We start from the raw sequence: 19,088 nt of genomic DNA, 5'->3' as shown, positions 1-19,088 counted from the left end.
AACCTTCTAAAATAGTGTGCTTTAACTTATTTACACAAAAAACAAGCTGTGTAAAGCAAAAAACACAAAAAGAATACTTACAATGTATTTTGAACACAAAATCTTACTTTAGCATTATAAATACATGCATGGAAGAGATGCTTATCCATACATAGAGAGAGATTATACCCAATCTTGTGTTGTGCAAATTCTTGATGTCCTCTTCTTTCATGCAATTTGTTCTCTCTTTATTGTATTTTCAATTAAGTTTTCTCTTAGTGAAGGCAATCAACAAATTTGACCATATGTAAAATTTTATACATACTAAATAGACATTATACATTCTTACTCTTAAGTATTACTAAAATTTTCTCTAAATTTGATAAGAAGGTAGAATTATATATATATATATATATATATATATCTCATGTTTATATATTTAGAGATAACCAATTATGAATGTTTTATTGAGTAAACTTTAAGTTTAAATTTGACAAGGGAGACACAAGAGAATGGCTCTATGTTTGCTTTATGTGTGTGTGTGTGTGTGTGTGTGTGTACCAAAGTCTCTAAGCACTTCAAGCCATATATTGTTTAAGGTGGATAAGGCTATGAACTTGAATCCATATGTACATTACATAAGTTTATACACTTCAAGCCATATATATTTTTTAGTGAATAAGGCTATGGACTTGGATCCATATGTATATTGTCCAAGTTTGTGATGAGCCATTGCTCATAGCAACTCTTGCGACTATGATTTTCATCCATGTTAATGAGTTTACACTTCTCACATGACGAAAAAAGATATGAGATCAACTATGTTTACATAGAGATACACACACACACACACACACACCCACAAAGCAAGACAATCCCATTGCCACAATCAACCCAAGTAATAAGAATAACTAGGGTTAAAAGGGCATGCTTCGGTGTACTCCATCTTTTTAGGTGTAGCCATCCACAAACTAGTTCTGACAGAGGAAAAATCTATCAATGATAATTGATTCACACTACATAGGTTGACAATTATTTCACATTGCAGACATAGCATTTGGCATACATCATATATGTATGAATACAAAGTGTGATTTACACTAATCAATTAGTGAATTGTCTAGTTTCATGAAATTGCTATATAGGAATTCTCCACATATTGGAATTGCCACATACAATCAAACTATCTAGTAATATTCTCTATTGTTCTCAAAATTTAATAACTAAAAAGTGCGACTTATCTAGTGGAATAGATGGACAAAATTTTGGCAAGATAGATCTCTCAAGTAACCCTTTACAACTTCTTCACCATTTTGGCAAAATGGCAAATGGGTTGAAGTTGCGTGTGAAATTGCGACTCTTAAGACCTAGAAGTTGAAATATTGAGAAGAGCTTTGGTCCTCTGTCATGGTAGAAATTCTGATCGTTTTTGTTGTTGCGGGTAGGCCATATACATGTATGGGTGGATAATATGAATGTTAGTATTGGTACATGCGAACAATAACTGTGGGGCAATTCTATGGTAGTGTACAACAAGCTGGTTGATATGACTTTAATGGCGGAGACTACGAGGTCGGTTGGTTTCTCCCTCTAGACTCTCTCTCTCTCTCTCTCTGTCTGTGTCTGTACAGTGTACAAGCCGAGTGAGCGGTGCGTGGGAGCATTAAATTGCGTCTCTCGTTTTCGAGGAGTCGAGTGTAGCAAGAGTACTGTTACCAGTGCCATTGACGATGGGATCGTCTAGAAGGAAGAGGTACCTCAGTCGGAAATCGAAGGGTAGGACAGTGAAGGTGCGGCCACCGCCGCATTCATGCTGCTCATCCTGCTGCGCCTGCTGATGAGGAGGTGGAGGTGGGTGCTGAGGTGCCGGGGGTACGTGGAAATTGCGGTTCAGCCAGCTGGGCAGGTCACCATCGTCCACGCACACCACATCCCTCGCGAAGAGGTACAGCAGCTTGGGCACGCTCATGACGATCGATGATGATGATGATGGAGTCGCCACCATCGTTTGGTCCGGCCGCCGGCCCGCGTCCTGCACCCATGCGCGCAGTGCGTAGTCTTCCAGCGCTGCTTCTAGCTGGGCGTGTACACTCTCCGCTCTGTAGATGCGAACCTGCAAACATAACAGTCCACGTGCGTTAACACACAAACACAGGCAAGAATCTCCCGTACATGACTGTCATTCCCTTTTCCTGTTGCTACATTACTCAACTGGTATGGCAAATGGCAGAGACAGGGAATGGATACGACGTATTCCTCTCATCGCAATGGACAAGAACTTTTTTGGCATTCCCCCATGTGGGAGAAGGGGCTCTTTCCCCTTGTTTTTCCATGTCCTGTCCAATCAACATCATGAGCTTCTGTCGGGGAGGCACTGCATACCTAGCTAAGTGCACCAAGTACAAGGGAGGCCTGCAGCCCCTCGCTCCTAAACGCACCTAGCTAGGGATGCAATCCCTTCCTTGCCAAAGCTCGTGATGTTGTAGTGGTCCACAACACGGGAATTATAGAGAGGGAATTTATCTAAAACTTCTTGCAATGTCATTTCCATTGTAAGAGAACATCACTCCTCAAATGAACATTGTGGAAGACACCACATCCTGAAAAGGAATTCTGAATGACATGCAATGGGGATGTCGTGAGACTATCATACTCTTCTCGTCAGACTATCATTTCCTTTCCCTGCTACATTACTCACCATCACTACTGAGAAGAATGGTGGATGACAACGCATCCTGAAAAAGGAAAATTGTGAATGACATGCATGGGAATGCAGTGAGAGACCATCATACTCTTCTCGTCAGGGAATCATTTCCATCTCCTGCTACGTTACTCTCAATGACATTGCTGCTGAAGAGACACGTGGAAGGCCCATACACATCCTGGAAAACTATTTTGAAAGACATGCATGGATCTAGTGAGATCATAACGCATATCTCTGATGAAAACATGTCCTTTTCCTTTAGCTACATCAGTCACCAGCGACTGCCAAAACGAATCGTGCACGACACACATCAGAAAAGCGTTTGTATAACACTAGCATGCATGCGTGGTGAGAGCAGTATATTCTTCTGATGGGGAGTCAGAACTATGGATGACACGCATGGATGTAGTACTGAGGCGACAATATTCATCTCAAACTGAAAAGGCCTAACAGGATACAGAACCACGGTATCTGCCTTCGAATCCTAGGGTATATATGTCTATGGGTTCTGATGCCCTCCACTTTTAATTTAGCTGGTCTGACTACAAAACCTACAGGATAAGCATTCCTGTTTTTTTAGTCTGTGCTTTTGGCTCTCAAGATATATGCTGCTCATCCCCACTCTGGAAAAGATGTGCTTGACACTTGTATAGACTGTGTGCGTGTGTCAGCCCAAGGCCAAGGTAAAAGGAGCACGCCAGAGAGAGGCCAGTCCGTAAGTGCTAAAGCCTGCATCACGACCCTGGGTACGCACCAAGCAATCAGTATAATATGTAACCAATCCCGAGCTCCAAAGCTCTGATTAAAGTGAAGTCCGGCGTGCTCTAGTATAGTACCCACAAGTTCTTCGTCCTCCGGGTCTTTATACGAGTTCACTGCACACACGTAAAGTCGCAGTGATGGGGAAAAGCATGTCGATACGTACCGCCGGTGATGAGTAGGCTCCACAACTCAGCGCGAAGGTAAGTAATGGCTCCGGGTGACTGATAGCCAGCTTATGAGCTTCCGCAGGAATCTTGAGCTTGTGGAGGGCCAGAAGCAAAGCCTGCCAGCAGCAGACAACGAATTACAATTTGTCTTACACACTTCTTCTCTCTTTAGCTCCAGTACAGTCATGACACAGTCCCGGAGAGAACAAGCTTGAGAATCTCTATCAAATCTTATCGTTGCAGCCTATACAACGCCGCAGTATAATTAACTGTCCAAAATTGGGACATATATCTCGAAATTTTTCTACTTCCCGGGGTAAGCTTCAAATTTAGGGCTGTTTTTCGACTACATCTTTGTTGGAAGAAACTTGAAACCTTTGAGAAAGAAAATTCACGCAGAATCTCGCTGGATGGTGTTGTGTATCTCTGTATACACCTACCATCTGGGGCCTGTATGCCGGAGGTCTGCCCTTTAGCAGCACATGCTCGATTGCGATAGCATTAAAGGAGTGTCTTCCTACTGTGTACGCTGCCTGCATTGGTTGATATTAGGTTATATTATATACACACTCCCAAAGCAATCCACCATATGCATTTGCCCACATTCAAACATTACATTACAACGCATATTAATATGGTAAAAGCAAGAAAAAGAGAGAACCTTAGCCTTTAATTCACCTTTTGCATCAAAGCGAAAAATTTCAAGTCGTTCCTTGGAACACCGTACGCCAAATATGCCTGCCCCATTTATATATAACCACAACTGATGAGGTTGACAGAGTATCCGAAACTTTTAATACAACCCATATGGTAATGGTAATGAGGAGATCGACACAGAGAGAGAGAGAGAGAGAGAGAGAGAGAGAGGATTTCACCGCTTCACGGTAAATACGTCCTATGCTCAATCTCGAAATATACTCGAAATGACCTTTTCTATAAAGAAAGTAAAAGCGAGATGTACATGCATCATCAAAGCATTGTAGACGTTGATCCAGAAGGCCAGCTTTTCCTCGTGCTTCAGCGATGCCACATCCACCTTGGACAATTGTTCCACCAGAGATCTGCCAAGCACCATACATGTTGATGAAGTTACTAACTAATATAAGATTTCATATACTTTGTAGTTAGTAGTATACCCATGAGGGAATTAGGGATTGTGCTTTCCCAAAAGTCACATTGACGACCAAGTCAAGTTCTGTACCACAATCAGACTCCTTTTGCTACAGTTACCATTTTTGAAATGACAATTTCGACGTAACATTTGCAACAGTTATAATTTTAAATGACAATTGAGAATGGCTTTTGCAGGTTGATCTTCTTATGTAATGCGCCGAATTATATTCATCATGGACATAAGTATATGCAGCCCATCTAAAGCAGGGATTTTTGACTGTTTTGGGACGCCTTAAGGACAAACTCTTGATCTACGAGCTTTCACACGAAGCTAAGCAAATATGGCATAAGGCCCGTTGCATCTATAAGATGCTGTAATCCTTTCTACATCACGAATACAAATTCACGCATTGTTTTTAAAAAGTATTTACAGCATCCTCTTGATGCAGCTAGGCTTAGGCCTGGGAGCTTAGCTTACGAAAAAAGCATTTTCAGACGGATTTTGTATCGATTGACTGAAGCTTGATCTTTGAATGGAGCTAAATATAAGATGTGAGAAATGATATAAAAGAGGATCATGATGTACGATCGTCAACCCACGATTCTTAAGCATTAATTTAAGCCCCTGTCAAATAGATTAGTGGCCCCAATCACAATACAGCACTATTAATAACTAAATAATATCCCACGATCGAAGATCGATTTGTTTCGACTACACGATGGCATAAATAATCATAACTAATTTGATCAGCATTAATCATAAGCGTCGATACAATTATATATTTTGAAAGCTGCTCACCTGAACATTCGCAAGGCATCAGCGGCATAATCCAGCTGCTCTTTGCCGACTGACATCCATGAGACCTCGACGGCTGAGCCATATCGACCGGTGCCATTAACATAAACTCTCTTCGTCCGCAAGTTAATACATGGATCGATGTCGTAACAGGCATCACCTATTGCAGTAGTGGACATGACGCCGGCGCCTGCTGCACTGCCATTACATGATCGAAGGTCCACCGAGGGACTTCGTGCCGCAGTGGACAACTCTGATGGCGAATTGGAAGAAGGGAAACGGCCATAATTGAAGGGCGAACTAGTGGCAGAGTACAACAGCTCAGATGTCGCTGAGGCTGAGTCGACTGCAGCTGTGGACGAAGAAGAATCAGCCAAATGGCAGTAAATGCCTATCATACAAGACACCATCTCTTCGGATAATTTGTTCGGTTTCCTCCATAGCTCTCGAATCTCGCACCTCGAACCCAAAGCAGTACGATTAGTATGTAGCTTAACGATACTCTCGTTTTCATCATCGTGCGACTTGTAGGAGCTTCTGAACTGCCACTGTACAAGAGGAATGTGTCATGTTACTTGAGCAATATAAAGAGAGCAGTACCAATATACAAAACAGCGTTATAAAGCACTACTTCAAAGTCATTACGACTGTTATGAAATCTCAGCATAACCATCAGTAGATACAAGATAACACAACATGTACACAAGGTTTCGACATTTTCCTATCTGGGAAAAGAGGCTGTTTCCCTTTGTTTTTCCCCAGTGTTCAACACCATGAGCTTCTTCTCGAGAGGCACCAAACACGCAGCTAGGTGCGGTTGGGCCAGCAGTCCCCCTGCTCCCATCTAGCAACCCCGGATCCAATCGCTTCTAGTTGGGTATGGTGTACTCCCTCCCTCATAGAAGCTCATGATCTTAGTTAGATATGCCTGTCCCTCCCTCGTAGAAGCTCATCATATTGCCATAATTCACAATGACATTGTGGGAATTACAGTGGGAATTTGTTCAAAACTTCCTGTGATAGCAGCACTCGTGGAGTTGAGATGATCGGGGCCAGTGAGCGGATACCTGAGCAGGCGAACAATGATGGTGGCGATGGCGACTAATATCTGTTGCAAGTTGCGTGCTGTAGCTACAAGATTCAAGGGTAAGCGTGCTACTGTCTCCCTCGTGGGATGAAGCGGTTGTACGGTATGAAGACGTCGGGGAAGAGGAAGTCGAGGAGGAGAGCAAGCAATTGAAATTGGGACCTGGATATACAAGAGGATCAGTTGCTTGGCCGAGCTCATGAGTCGGCCTGTACCTACTATCCTCCGGATCAATACTGCCATTAGCATTCATCTGCTCTATTTCGACTGCGTTGTTAATGGCATCGTTTATGTCGACATGCTGCGATGCCCATATTTGATTTTTACCAATGGCAGAGGACGAGCAATCGGCAAAGCCCGGTAAATGCCCTCTGCTCAAGCTGCATTCTGGCGATGCCGGTGTTGTAAGCCTGACCATATCGAGTAGTAATTCATCATCGACTTCGACATTGAAACCTTGATTATACAGGTGGTGGGCGGGAGAAGTGCGATCGTTACTCTTCAACTGATCTTGCAGTGGGTGACTGATATGCTCACAATCACTAAAAGTGCGATGATTGACGTAATCAGATGGCGGTGAGTTAATAATCTGATTGTGTCTCCAGCGAGCTGCGGCGTGCCTGGCATCACGTTCATACCGTATCTGAACCCTCAAGGCGATCATTTGCTCCTCCAAGCTCGATACTGCCACCTCTAGCACTGCAATGTCGGCAAGAAGCTCCTGTGCCTGCATAACCGACATTCCCTTTTACTGAACACTTTCGACATTCAATTTCACTTAACACTTCAACAAATCATCGTCGCATCCCCTCCGACCCCCTAAGGGCTCCAACTGATTACTTTCACCAGGATTTCTTATATTCACCTCGACGAGCTCTAATTAGACTAAACAATGACAATGAATGATGATTGACGACTTTGGTTCAATGTAAGTTCACAATGCAACCACACATACATGCTCAGGGAGATGGCGAGGAAACTCTGGGAAAGCTCCCGCGGCGTGTGCTATGGCGTTCTCAAACGCCGCGTGCAGATCCAGCTCTTGCTGCAGTCTCTGCTCCAGCCTCTCAACCTGCAGACAAATACGACTATAATAGATTGCAATCGCTCTAATTGGATATTAATATTGCAAATCGAAGAGTCAATCAGTGAAAATACTCACGTCCTCTTCTAATTTGGAGCGCTGCGACAAGGAATCGCGTCTGGTGATCGCAGCATTCATAATTAGGCCCGCCTTGCCACCCTGATTTAGGGCTTTGATCTCGCGCTCCTCCTGCTCAGATTAATCGATATTATTTCAATATTACAACACGGATGCCAAAAGATCATCTATCAACGGTATGATGATATGCCGCATTGTAGATTATATACTGCACCTCTTTAATCCTGATCTGCGAATGCGCACATCTATATTTTGAAAATTTGAACGCAGTGGATCTCGCGCGTGTGATGCCTCACCTCGTTATTATTCTTGTCCAGGGGAATTACGTTTGCAGGCATGAGGACCTGTGAGAACTTCTCGACGAGCGAGGTTTTCGCCAGAGTGCGACGACCCATATCGTTCCGTTTGCCCCAAAACCGATTGTGGATTAGCGAGCTGCTAAATCAAACAGTCTCGCTATTATTATAAGACTACGGCTCAACAGAGCACGTTAAAGCAGCTCCAAGCTGTACATCATTTCCTCGCAAGTAACGTTAGCAATATATCGATAGTCGACGAAAACAGGTAGCATTCACCGCCTAGAAAATACATATAATAATACCTCATCAGTTGAGTAGCATTCCTGGAGACCACATACACAGATTCACGCCTTGTAATCTGCAGGCGGCCCAGAGCTGGATGGTACCTGCATTATACAGCATACACTGCAGATCATGCAGATGAGAATCGTTACGTTAAACAAGTCCTCTCAAAAGTCGTAAATTCTACATAGATAACACATACATACGTCTATATATAATACACCCTGTAACCCAGTCACTTCTATGCAGAACCTTACTCCAATACTAGTACGTCTCGTCTTAAAATTCCTGATGACGAGTCATGATGTCGCCATTACCACAACTTCCCAGTGACAAGACCCGGGACCGCCTTGAACGTTGCATGTGCTGGTCTATATCATCAGTCCAGTATGAAATGTGATAGATATACGAAAAAAATCGTACGACCAAATCGTCTATTAGGCGAGTATTATACGACCGCTCAGTGCGCACGTCGATGCAACCCATCTCCTTGCGAATTTCCTACTTGCATTGGATGTAACGCCGTCTTCCAAGACAACTGAAATTATAATTATGTACTAACGGCAGGCAAGATTTGACAAGCCACTGCCTCGACCGAGTGCTTTCCACACTCAGTACTGAGGCATCAGAGCGCCGGATGCACAACCATGGCCCAAACTAAGAATTTTCCCTTGCAGGCGACAGACTGAATACGTGCAGTTCTCCCGCCGATTTACTTCTAATTGTTCCCTAATTGTTGGAAGAGTTTCATAGCTTAAACAAAGCGTCGAAGGGGCTTGCTGCATAAACTCGCTTACCTGATGCTTGATTTCTAGCTTGGCAGCAGCAGCAGCTGGCAAAGGTCGTGTAGATCGGGCAGAGCTCAGGCATCGATAAAGATAACGATGGAGACTCTGGCTCTCGATTACAAAAGAAACCGCCAACATACACTTCTGCATTGTTTTTAACTCATTTGGATTGTGCAGTAAAACATGGGCTTCGACCAGCCCAATAGGAGGTACATATTTTTCACTGGTATCTTTTGACCAGCATGAGCTCCCGGCAACAAAAGTTTACAGGATAGGATTCAAAAAAAATAAAGATACCCTCCAAGCAATGAATTGTGCTCACAAGCGTTACGTGATGGGGCACTAGGAAGGAGTCTAGGAGGCATTCAACGCAGGATGGAGACAAACTGATACTTGTGCACCCGTGTCCGCGCCCATCAGACGGTACGAGCTGCTGATGTAATGAGGGCGGGGGGGCGCGGTCCCAGCTGCTGGCAGGAGCTGCTCTTTCCACCCACAAGCTAGTCTCGATGTGGTGTTCGGCATCCAAAAGGAGGCGAAAAAGGGTAAACACTGTGAGGGGGTGAAGAGGCATACAATGATTGGGGAGTGAGTGAATGACAAGAGAGAGAGAGAGAGAGAGAGAGAGAGAGAGAGAGAGAGAGAGTGTGTGTGTGTGTGTGTGTGTGTGTGTGTGAATACCTATCGCTGTTCTTTAATTTCCATCTAGGTACAGTACCTAGTTTAAGATAAAGCTAGCTCAGTAGAAGAAGAAGAAGAAGAAGAAGAAGGAAGAAGAAGAAGAACTGATAAGAACGCTAGATATGGTGGGGCTCTGTTCACAGTTGAAAATTTAGACAAGACTAGTCGAAAGATCAGACTCAACGTCGAGAAGGAGAGAGAGAGAGAGAGAGAGAGAGGCCCTGGAGGCTGGAATAAAGAAAGAGAGGCGCCGTGGAATAGCGATTCATGACGCCGCCCGGCATCATTCCTCTCTGACCCATCGTTACCATCATCAACCTCATCATCATATGGTTATTAAGCCAGTGCTTCATTTTTGCAATAAAAACAGTGTACAGTTGGGCGGCTTTTCATCCATGGGCGGGCGTCGCGGGCCATCCGTCTGATTGCATGTGAAATAACCAAAGAGAGGATTCCCAGAGCACTTTATTCAAAAGTTTCCTAACCCCGGAACGACGTTTCTCTCATTACTTTCGAAACTTTTAATGGGACGGCTACCGTAGCCTCGTTACACGCTTCTATATCTATATATATATATATATATTATATGCATTCCTTTTGTATGGATCAAATTTACGTTTCTATCGTGAAAAATTTACACAAGGGGGATCCTAGCGAGTCGCGACGATCTTCAAGTCCTTGAAGGGGAAAGGATATGGGTTTAAAGGTCAGTCTTATAAGCCATGCCACACCCAAGTATACGGGACTTTGGAGTGTGCCGAGCATGGTCATACCCAAGTCCACACTACACAGAGACAATACAAAAAAGAAGAGAGAGAACACAAAAACGAGAGAGAAGATCTTCCGGATCAATCTCCAATTGACAACTCCTATGAACTCCAACAAGTTCATGGAGTAACTCATTAAATGAGGGTACTCCAACTCTCTAAGTAATGACATGCAAGCTACAATAGTTAAAGTATGCAAGCTAGGAATGCTATAACATCTAGTCGATGGACTTGTACAAGTAGAATCTACCTAAGCGCAATCTAGCTCGAAGTTGCTTAGCAAAGTAAGTAACTATTTGGGGCAAAGCAACTAATGGGTCGTATCTTGTAAAAATGGTAGTATTGAGCTCGCTTGTGTCCAATGGACATTTAAACAATTGCCACCTCCCAAAGCATATTCAATCCCTTTTTCTTTATTGATTGGTGGAATCCTAGGGTCCTTCTAAAAGTGCATGGAGAACTTGTAGGTGGGGAAGCTTCCCCACCTCAAACGATAGAGAAAACTAGTTGGCCAGCTGCCGTCAGCCATGCCCATTACTACACTTCACGCTATTGCAATCATTACGAAGCTCAAGAGGCTACGCCTCACTCACTTTGCATGGTTGCTTCCCTTTGCTCATTCATACTTTCTATATCTTTATTTTCGTGAAACCTTTATATATATATATATATATATATATATATATAATGCATCCTTTCATATCACATCCTTTAGCAAATCCACTTATAAGTTTTAATAGTTACATATTGTAATAGCAAATCATCCGCATTTAGAAGACCTTGTTGAGAGCCAGTCTCTCTCTCTCTATATATGTGTGTGTGTGTGTGTGTGTGTGTGTGTGGAGCCACTTCCTCATTTTGGCTATATGGAGAGCATAAAAGAATGAAGCTAGGAAATGCTACAAGTACCAAGCTTCAAAACATATCGCATACATTAGTATGATGAACAAATTAGTAGGTTGCAGTAACACAAATAGTACAAATATTGTTAGATTAAGAACTAATGAGAGTTTGCAATACAAATTTGTTGTTATGGTTAACATTGAAGCATTGTCGCTTCTATAACTTATGCAAAGCTATTGAAAATAGTAGAAATACAATGGTCCATGTAAAGCATTGAAAAGAGTAGAAATGCAATGGTGATGTACCTTGTTACTGCTATCCCTATACAACAAAATGGTAATAAAACAAAAATTTCTAATCTATTTATGAGAGATTCAACAAAATGTCATATGCTTCTTTGCTCAAAAAGTGACTTCCTTGCTAGTAGTGTGTTGATGACATTTCTATGGCAATTAGTGCATGGAGAATGGATACAAGGCAGGAGGACAAACATGTAGCCAACATTGATATCAACAAGATGATGTTAGGCCCCATGTCTGAGATTATTCTTGCCTATCATACCCATCTAGAACTCCATAGCCATAACTTCTACCCCACAAAGACGAATATCAAAGCACATCATGATGCCCCCTTCTCTATCTCACCTCCTCCTGACCATGAATCCTTAAAGCATAAAAAATGTGAATCTGATGCTTGAATCTATGAAAGAAGGAGGAGGAGAGAGAGAGACTTTTACTGCTTTTGGGCATTTGTGAACACCCTCAACAATACCTCAAGCTAACTTTGACTCATTGGTGGCCATCTTGTTGCAACTCCCTCCATACCATATTGCATATATCACCTTTTTATTTGTCCCATTTACACCATTTCTACCTCCATATGCAAAGCACAAGTTAGCAGGCCTCACAAAGAGAATAATAGGTCACCTAGCTAAAACAAGGCTTCCCATAGGAAATTAGGGTGAAAAACAACAAAACCACAAAGTTCAAAAGCCACCAAAGCAACAAGCATAGCAATTGTAGAAACACAGTAAAAAGAGTACCAAAATCGAAGATTCTACATGTCTAAATGCCATATGAGGATGTGCAAATGAACACAATCAAGAAAACACAAAGCATGTAACATTATGCACAATGAACAATGAGAGGAGAACACAGGAACTCAAACTTTGAATAATGTAGGGGCAATGGAATCAATCACTCAAACTAGGAAAATGATCAGCACAAATCACCATCTCTGCCGCCATATTGTGAATTCATGCTCTTCTCTACCACTATCCCACCATTCATGCTAGTTCTTTCCCTATTCATAGCATTTCTACCTCCATCTTGTGATCAACGGTAGGCTATCTCGCACGACAACATAGAGTGAGCACTGAATATGGCTACCTCAATGGCCCTAAGACCTCTTTCCTCCTCCGAAATCAACCTTGATCTACAACATCTGCACTACAATTGTGCAACACCTCCACTCCCAATCCCAATCATATCGTTTATGTCTTCAATGCAAGTATAGAGAGCGAGGAGAGAGAGAGAGAGAAGGGTTGCTCTAGGGTTTTTGCAATTCCCTTAGCATGCTCCTCTTGTGACTCATCAACATCCTGCTCACTATGCCAAGTCGTGCCTAGCACCTGCCTTCTTCTTTCCTCATCGCACCCCTCCTATGACTTGTCAACATCATGCTCGTTGCACAACGTCATGCCATGTGTGTGCTAGCATTCTTCTGTCTACTTGGGGGCTTGTATCGTACATGCCTCCAACCTTTGCCATGATGCCAACCAATGCCACATCTCTTGTGCACCCGCCTTTAGCTTTTGCCACGCTACTCTCCTATGTGCATGTCCTATCCTCATGTAGTGGGGCTGTGTGCAAGCCATGTTCACCTACAATAGCTACCTACAATACACACAACAAATGTCTACCTATATTATGCAACAACTTTTACTCCAAATCTGTCCACTTCAAATCGTATCCTTTGTCAAATACAAGCACAAAGGGATTGACTTGTATAATTTTTCCACACTGAATCTATGATGGGAAGAGGAAGTAATAGAAGACCAAAGGCATGGCCATCTGAGCCACACATAGCGAGACTTTCTTGCATGCGAGAATAGAGCGACCAACATCTCTCTAGTTCTCAGCTTGCTCGTAGTGTGCTGATGACATTGATGTGACAATTAGTGCATGGAGAATGGATACATGGCAGGAGGACAAACGTGTAGCCAACATTGATATCAACAAGATGATGTTAGGTCCCATGTCTGAGATTATTATTGCATATCATACCCATCCAGAACTCCATATTAGCCATAACTTCAACCCTGCAAAGACGATCTAGCAAACCTCATCATGATGCCCCCTTCTCAGTCTCACCTCCTCCTAATAATGAATCCCTAAAGCAAAAAAAAAGTGAATACAATGTTTGAATCTATGAAAGAATGAGGAGAGAGAAAGACTTTAACTGCTTTTTGGGCATTTGTGAACACCCTCAACAATACCTCAAGCTAACTCTAACTCACTGGTGGCCATCTTGTTGCAACTCCCTCCATACCATAGTGCATATATCGCCTTTTTATTTGTTCCATTTACACCATTTCTACCTCCATATGCAAAGCATAAGTTAGCAGGACTCACAAATAGAATAATAGGTCACCCAGCTAAAACAAGGCTTCCCATAGGAAATTAGGGTGAAAAACAACAAAACCACAATGTTCAAAAGCCACTAAAGCAATAAGGATAGCAATTGCAAAAATATAGCAAAAACAATACCAAAATCGAAGATTCTACATGTCTAAATGCCATATGAGGATGTGCAAATGAACACAATCAAGAAAACACACTGGATAGCATGTGGTACATACCAAAGAAAAATTGATCATGGTGGAGGGGTGAATGGTAGCAATCCAATGATCCAATTGCTATCTTGGTGGTATAGGATTATAGTAGCAGATGAAGCTAAACTCTTGCAAAAGAGAGCAAATGAAAGTGCTAATGAATCGACTGTATACATGATGGAATCACATTATGTCACTAAAAGAGTGTGTTATGAAGCCTCAAGTGTCAAAGAAAACTATGCCAAATGGCTAGAAACAAGGCTTCGACAAGGCAGCAAATGGGTTCGAAGAGAGCTAAGATAGTAAGATGAACAATGTATTCAGTGTGAATGCAATTCATAGTTTAAGAGAGAAAGAGAGAGTGTGCATCTATGTGAATGAGTCTTACAGTTTAGGGTTGTATAATAGAGGGTTTCACTTTCTATCTTATTCATTGAGTTCTCATATCTTTTCTGCAGGAAAGATGGCTAGGTCTAAGGTAGTTGCAAATAAGCTTCCACTCAGAGCCCCATATCGTGTTCAGTCCCTTGGAGCATCTACTAGCTCAGATGCACCCCCTTCTCAACCTAACCTACCTTCCTCAAGCAGCCCTCACAAGGGTCCTCCTCAGCATCCCTACAAGAAACGCAAGTGGAAGCCAGGTACAGTGCCCTTGAGAGAAATTAGGAGATATCAACGCTCTTTTGATCTCATCATTCTCTGAAGGTGAGCTTCTCGAGACTTATTTGCGAGATTGTGTAAGACCTCTATCGCAAAAAAAGCAAGAGGTGGTTTTTGGCACAAGGTCAGGATAGACCTGATCACTTCACAAAAGAATGTCTTCATGCTCTACAGTGTGCTGCATAAGCCTTTTTAGTTGACTTAATGACTCATGCTCAGCCGTTGTGCAATACATGCGAAGTGCATCACTATAACATCCAAGGACTTCCAACTTGTAAGAAATCTTCAAGCAGTGAATGATGCATTCGTTCCAATGGAATGAACATAGTTTGTAATGTTATCTTTTTTGGCATAGTGTTATCCTTGTGCATTGGACATATGACTATGTCCCAGTGCAAAACTATTGTATGCGTCCTTAAAATATGAATTAAAATTTTACACATGTCCTTCGCTCTCAACTTTGAGTGTGTATCTTTGCTGTTTTTTCAATTCTTACTTACAGTTTTTGTTAGCACTGTCAATTTCAATAGGAAAAACATGCAAATTTTTGCCATTTCTTGTTGCAGACTTTACTCCTGTTGCCTCTGTATAGTCTATGTGGTGTGAAGTTTCTAAGGGCCAGTAGTTGCGATGTTGATTTCTCAATTATCAATCCATCTATAATTTTGGTGTGGGATAATTTTTAAAATACTAAACTGTATCAGAATGTGACGAAACTTCACACGCACACTCATTAGGTAGCCAAGAGCCCAAAGGAAAGTGGCTCTAGACGCCAGACTTCGGACCAGGGATTTGTAGGTTTTTTTATTCAAACAAAAAAAATTGGGCTCTTGGCCACCTAATGAGTGCGCGTGTGGCAGGAAAGTGACTCTACACTCCAGATGCTAGACTTCGGACTAGGGGTTTGCATGCTTTTTTTTCCAAAAAAAGTAATTTGGGCTCTTGGCCATCTAATGAGTGCGCGTGTAAAGTTTCGTCGCATTCCAATAAAAGGTTATGGATTTACAATCACACGATGGACAATGCATATGAAGATGCATTAACCCGGTAAGAGACAAAGTAAAATATCTTATATTCATCAAGAAAAATACATGCGATGGCTGCTAGTGATGGTAGTTACAAAAATCCAGTAGCCAACAAGAACTCTCAATTGTTCCTTGGCTTTTTCATCGGTGGATAGGAGGGACCAGCTTCCGATGAAAATATAAGTTCCTTCATTGCTTCAAAAATGATGAGCTCCCCCTTCAGCTCTTTCTCCAGGAGAAGTGGATTTGACACTTTAGCAAGGTCACCTAATGTAACAAACACACGCATTGCTCCACTATGCGTTTAGTCAAACAAGTAAAGAAGCTTTGACCGCTTGATTAGCACCCCTTCTCCAAGCTAGATGTCACACATATCGCTCGAAAAGGTCCAAACTTGGTCAAAGCTCGAATTTTCATGATTATTTCTTGCCCTCTTGGTGGGCACTTCTTATGGAAGACCACCAAGTCTACAACAAGGTTATCAATGTACTCCTTCAGACCTGAATCCTTCCGTCGATCCGCATGTTGAGCTCCTCCTTGCCTTGATGTAAACTCATCTATATATAGTATTTCATGAATGACAAAGTCAAATCAAACAATATATTTAGCGACTAACCTAGGGTTATTACAAAGCGATGAAATTTGACAATAGGGTGTGTTGAGTCCCCGGAAGTCCACTGGTGAAATCTTGGCTAAAAATGATGCCTGCAGCTTCCTTGTCAGACGTCTGGCATTTGGGGCCACTTTCTAACCCGATGCACCCTACTGTCAAGTTTCATCACATAAAAATATATGGTAGTTAGAAATCTCGCCTTCTCCAGATCATATTGTATCTTCATTTTCTCGTGTGTCAGCAAGGCACCTCTTTAGGTAGAGGGATCTACAAAAACAAACTCCTTGGTAGAAAGGCGGGACCTTGGTCCGAACAAATCATGCTGTAGTGCTTTAAATTCAGCATCCAGCACAAGGTAATCTTCTTCAATCGGGGTAATATGCTCATGTGCTGCTATGATGGCACTCACTGTATCTAAGCTTGTGCCATCATATCTTCCAATCTCTACCATCGTCGAATGCACATCCATGTAATAATAATCGATCAGGTCTTTCATCAAATCCCTGACTAGGATGGAAAACAACTCTTCTTCCTTCATTTCCAAGTATTGTAGTACATTTGATAGAAGCAAGTATTGTACACCATCTACTTCAATGGGCATCAAGGAGGCAAGGTTGGGTTTGTCGGCTTGTTGTGGTTTTGAAGAAGATGACACCATGAGAGCCAACCCTTGCTCTGCCACCACCCGATGTTCCTCTTCAACATTTATGAGTTCTTCAATCGGTTCTTCTCGTGTGTATGTGATAGCAACAAGCTATGGAGTTGTATTTTCATCGCTCTCCTCCTCTAGGGATGTATCCAAGGCAAGGAGGTAAATTACCAATGCACAATCACACTCCACGAGATCCAAAGGTGGTGTACCTGGTGCACTACCCATGGGAACAGTGCATACTCTATGCGAAGGATCCACATGGGCCAGACACCTATTCACTACTTTTTGGTGATTCTTCCTTACCTAAAATACCATGAGTTGTTCCAGAGCACCCAAGTCATGTCGAATTCCTTGATGGAGTATGTGCAGGTAGCAATGGTGCTCACAATGTCTTTTTAAAACTTGAAGGGGGGATCCAGTGATGAGAGCACACTTTCAAGGTTGAAGTTCTTAGAGAAAACCTGGAATATCTCGTCACTTTGTTTGGCAAAGATAGTCTCGTGGATCTACTCATCAAAGTGTGCACGAGCATCCATCGTAGCAGGTAGGAGGGATGTGGTGGATATAAAGAGATGAAGAGAGAAAGTGTGAAATGAAACAATGAAATAAGAACTAAACTAGTTCTACCTTAAAAACCTTGTTTTAAACCATTAAGGACATTTTGCATACAATACTTAGTTATGGCTTTACTTACGTCTTTGTAAAGTTTACATGCATATATAAATGTGTTGATGTGAAAAGTGTATAACAAGTGTATGATTTTACATAAATACCATAATTTTTAAATATTGCAAGTTTGCAAGTGATAATATTCTATTGACCAAAAAAATCCAAAAATTTATAGATGTTGGATATTACAACTTGTGGTGTTGGGATAGGGAGACTCTACAATTTCTAAAATAAGTGAAGCCACACACTTTCTGCTAGTTATAATATCCTCAGCTCGGCTTTGAATTTTCTTGCCATGTAGTTTAAAATAGAAGCTAACAGGTGGATTCTGTATTAACATTGTAATTTCCTGGCGCATTATACTCAAGGGCCAATCATCCTCCATTTGCAACACTTGGGTCTCGCAGCCCTCACAAATGACAGTAACATCCACAGCTGCACTTTCACGCATGTATTGATCAAGGCACAACCATTTACACTTGAGAATCCTCCATCTATGATACTTGAACACTAGGCATAAAGTCTATCATGTGATAAAGTACCTGTAATTGGAAAGGAAAGTTAGCCAATTCATCCCAAAGTAAGATAATAGTCAACTAAGAGAGAAAAATTTTACCTGAAAGCCATGTCCCTTGTTGTGACTCGACACTCCACTGTGTCAGGACTGTGAGTTATTTTTTATGTCTAAGTTTTACATAGAATCCTTGTTATATAATTCTCTAATGCATTTTTTATGACGTACGTGCTTTTGGTATGTCTCAAACCCTTATATTCCTTGAACATGTGTGAAAAAATTGCAATCGGTATGAACCGGCTTAGATGTACATTCTTTGAGCTGATGCTTGGCTTCATAGAATTCAATATGTTTGTTGAATTTTTTGTGCTACACATGTGCAAAATGTTGCTACTACACAATGGCCATTCTATGCAATTGAGATTCAATATGTGCATAGACTCAAGGGTTCCATATTCTCGACTCCCCTTGGGTAATATGTACTTGGAGTCATAGAAAAAAACAAGGTCCTCTATAAGCTGCTTAGCAGTACGCCCCTCAAAGAGCAATCTACCAATTTCGAGGTGGTAACACTTAAAAGAACTAGTGAAACTCTCAACATTTTGCCACTCATAGCAATTCGAAGAGTATACTTCTATAAATACGAGACAAGTTGTTACATAGGTATCATGAAATTTCTCATTCTCAATGAG

The 19,088-nt window shown here is 42.0% G+C and overlaps 1 protein-coding gene across 7 annotated transcripts; it reads right to left on the bottom strand.

Moving 5' to 3' along the window:
- Positions 1–1,023: 1,023 nt before the first annotated feature.
- Positions 1,024–9,743, bottom strand: LOC148033663 (uncharacterized). 7 transcript variants are annotated; one of them, XM_087681578.1, is made up of 12 exons: positions 9,149–9,743; positions 8,372–8,474; positions 8,067–8,208; positions 7,771–7,881; positions 7,564–7,680; positions 6,589–7,335; positions 5,525–6,069; positions 4,574–4,673; positions 4,291–4,350; positions 4,053–4,145; positions 3,609–3,728; positions 1,025–2,092 (listed from the first exon to the last, which is right to left on the bottom strand). In XM_087681578.1, the coding sequence occupies exons 2-12, from the start codon at positions 8,374–8,376 to the stop codon at positions 1,643–1,645; spliced, it is 2,490 nt and encodes an 829-aa protein (XP_087537704.1). In that variant the 5' UTR covers positions 8,377–8,474; positions 9,149–9,743; the 3' UTR covers positions 1,025–1,642. The 7 variants fall into 7 exon arrangements, with proteins under 7 accessions (XP_087537710.1, XP_087537704.1, XP_087537707.1 ...); XM_087681581.1 differs by having other exon boundaries at positions 8,067–8,205; XM_087681579.1 differs by having other exon boundaries at positions 8,372–8,455.
- Positions 9,744–19,088: the final 9,345 nt, after the last annotated feature.

The sequence above is a fragment of the Lygodium microphyllum genome, chromosome 7 (assembly GCF_053477565.2).
Source record: "Lygodium microphyllum isolate KBCC chromosome 7, Lygodium_microphyllum_v1.1.10, whole genome shotgun sequence".
Taxonomy (NCBI): Eukaryota; Viridiplantae; Streptophyta; class Polypodiopsida; order Schizaeales; family Lygodiaceae; genus Lygodium; species Lygodium microphyllum.
The sequence above is the reverse complement of the archived record's forward strand: the minus strand, read 5'-3'. Positions and strand labels throughout refer to the sequence as shown.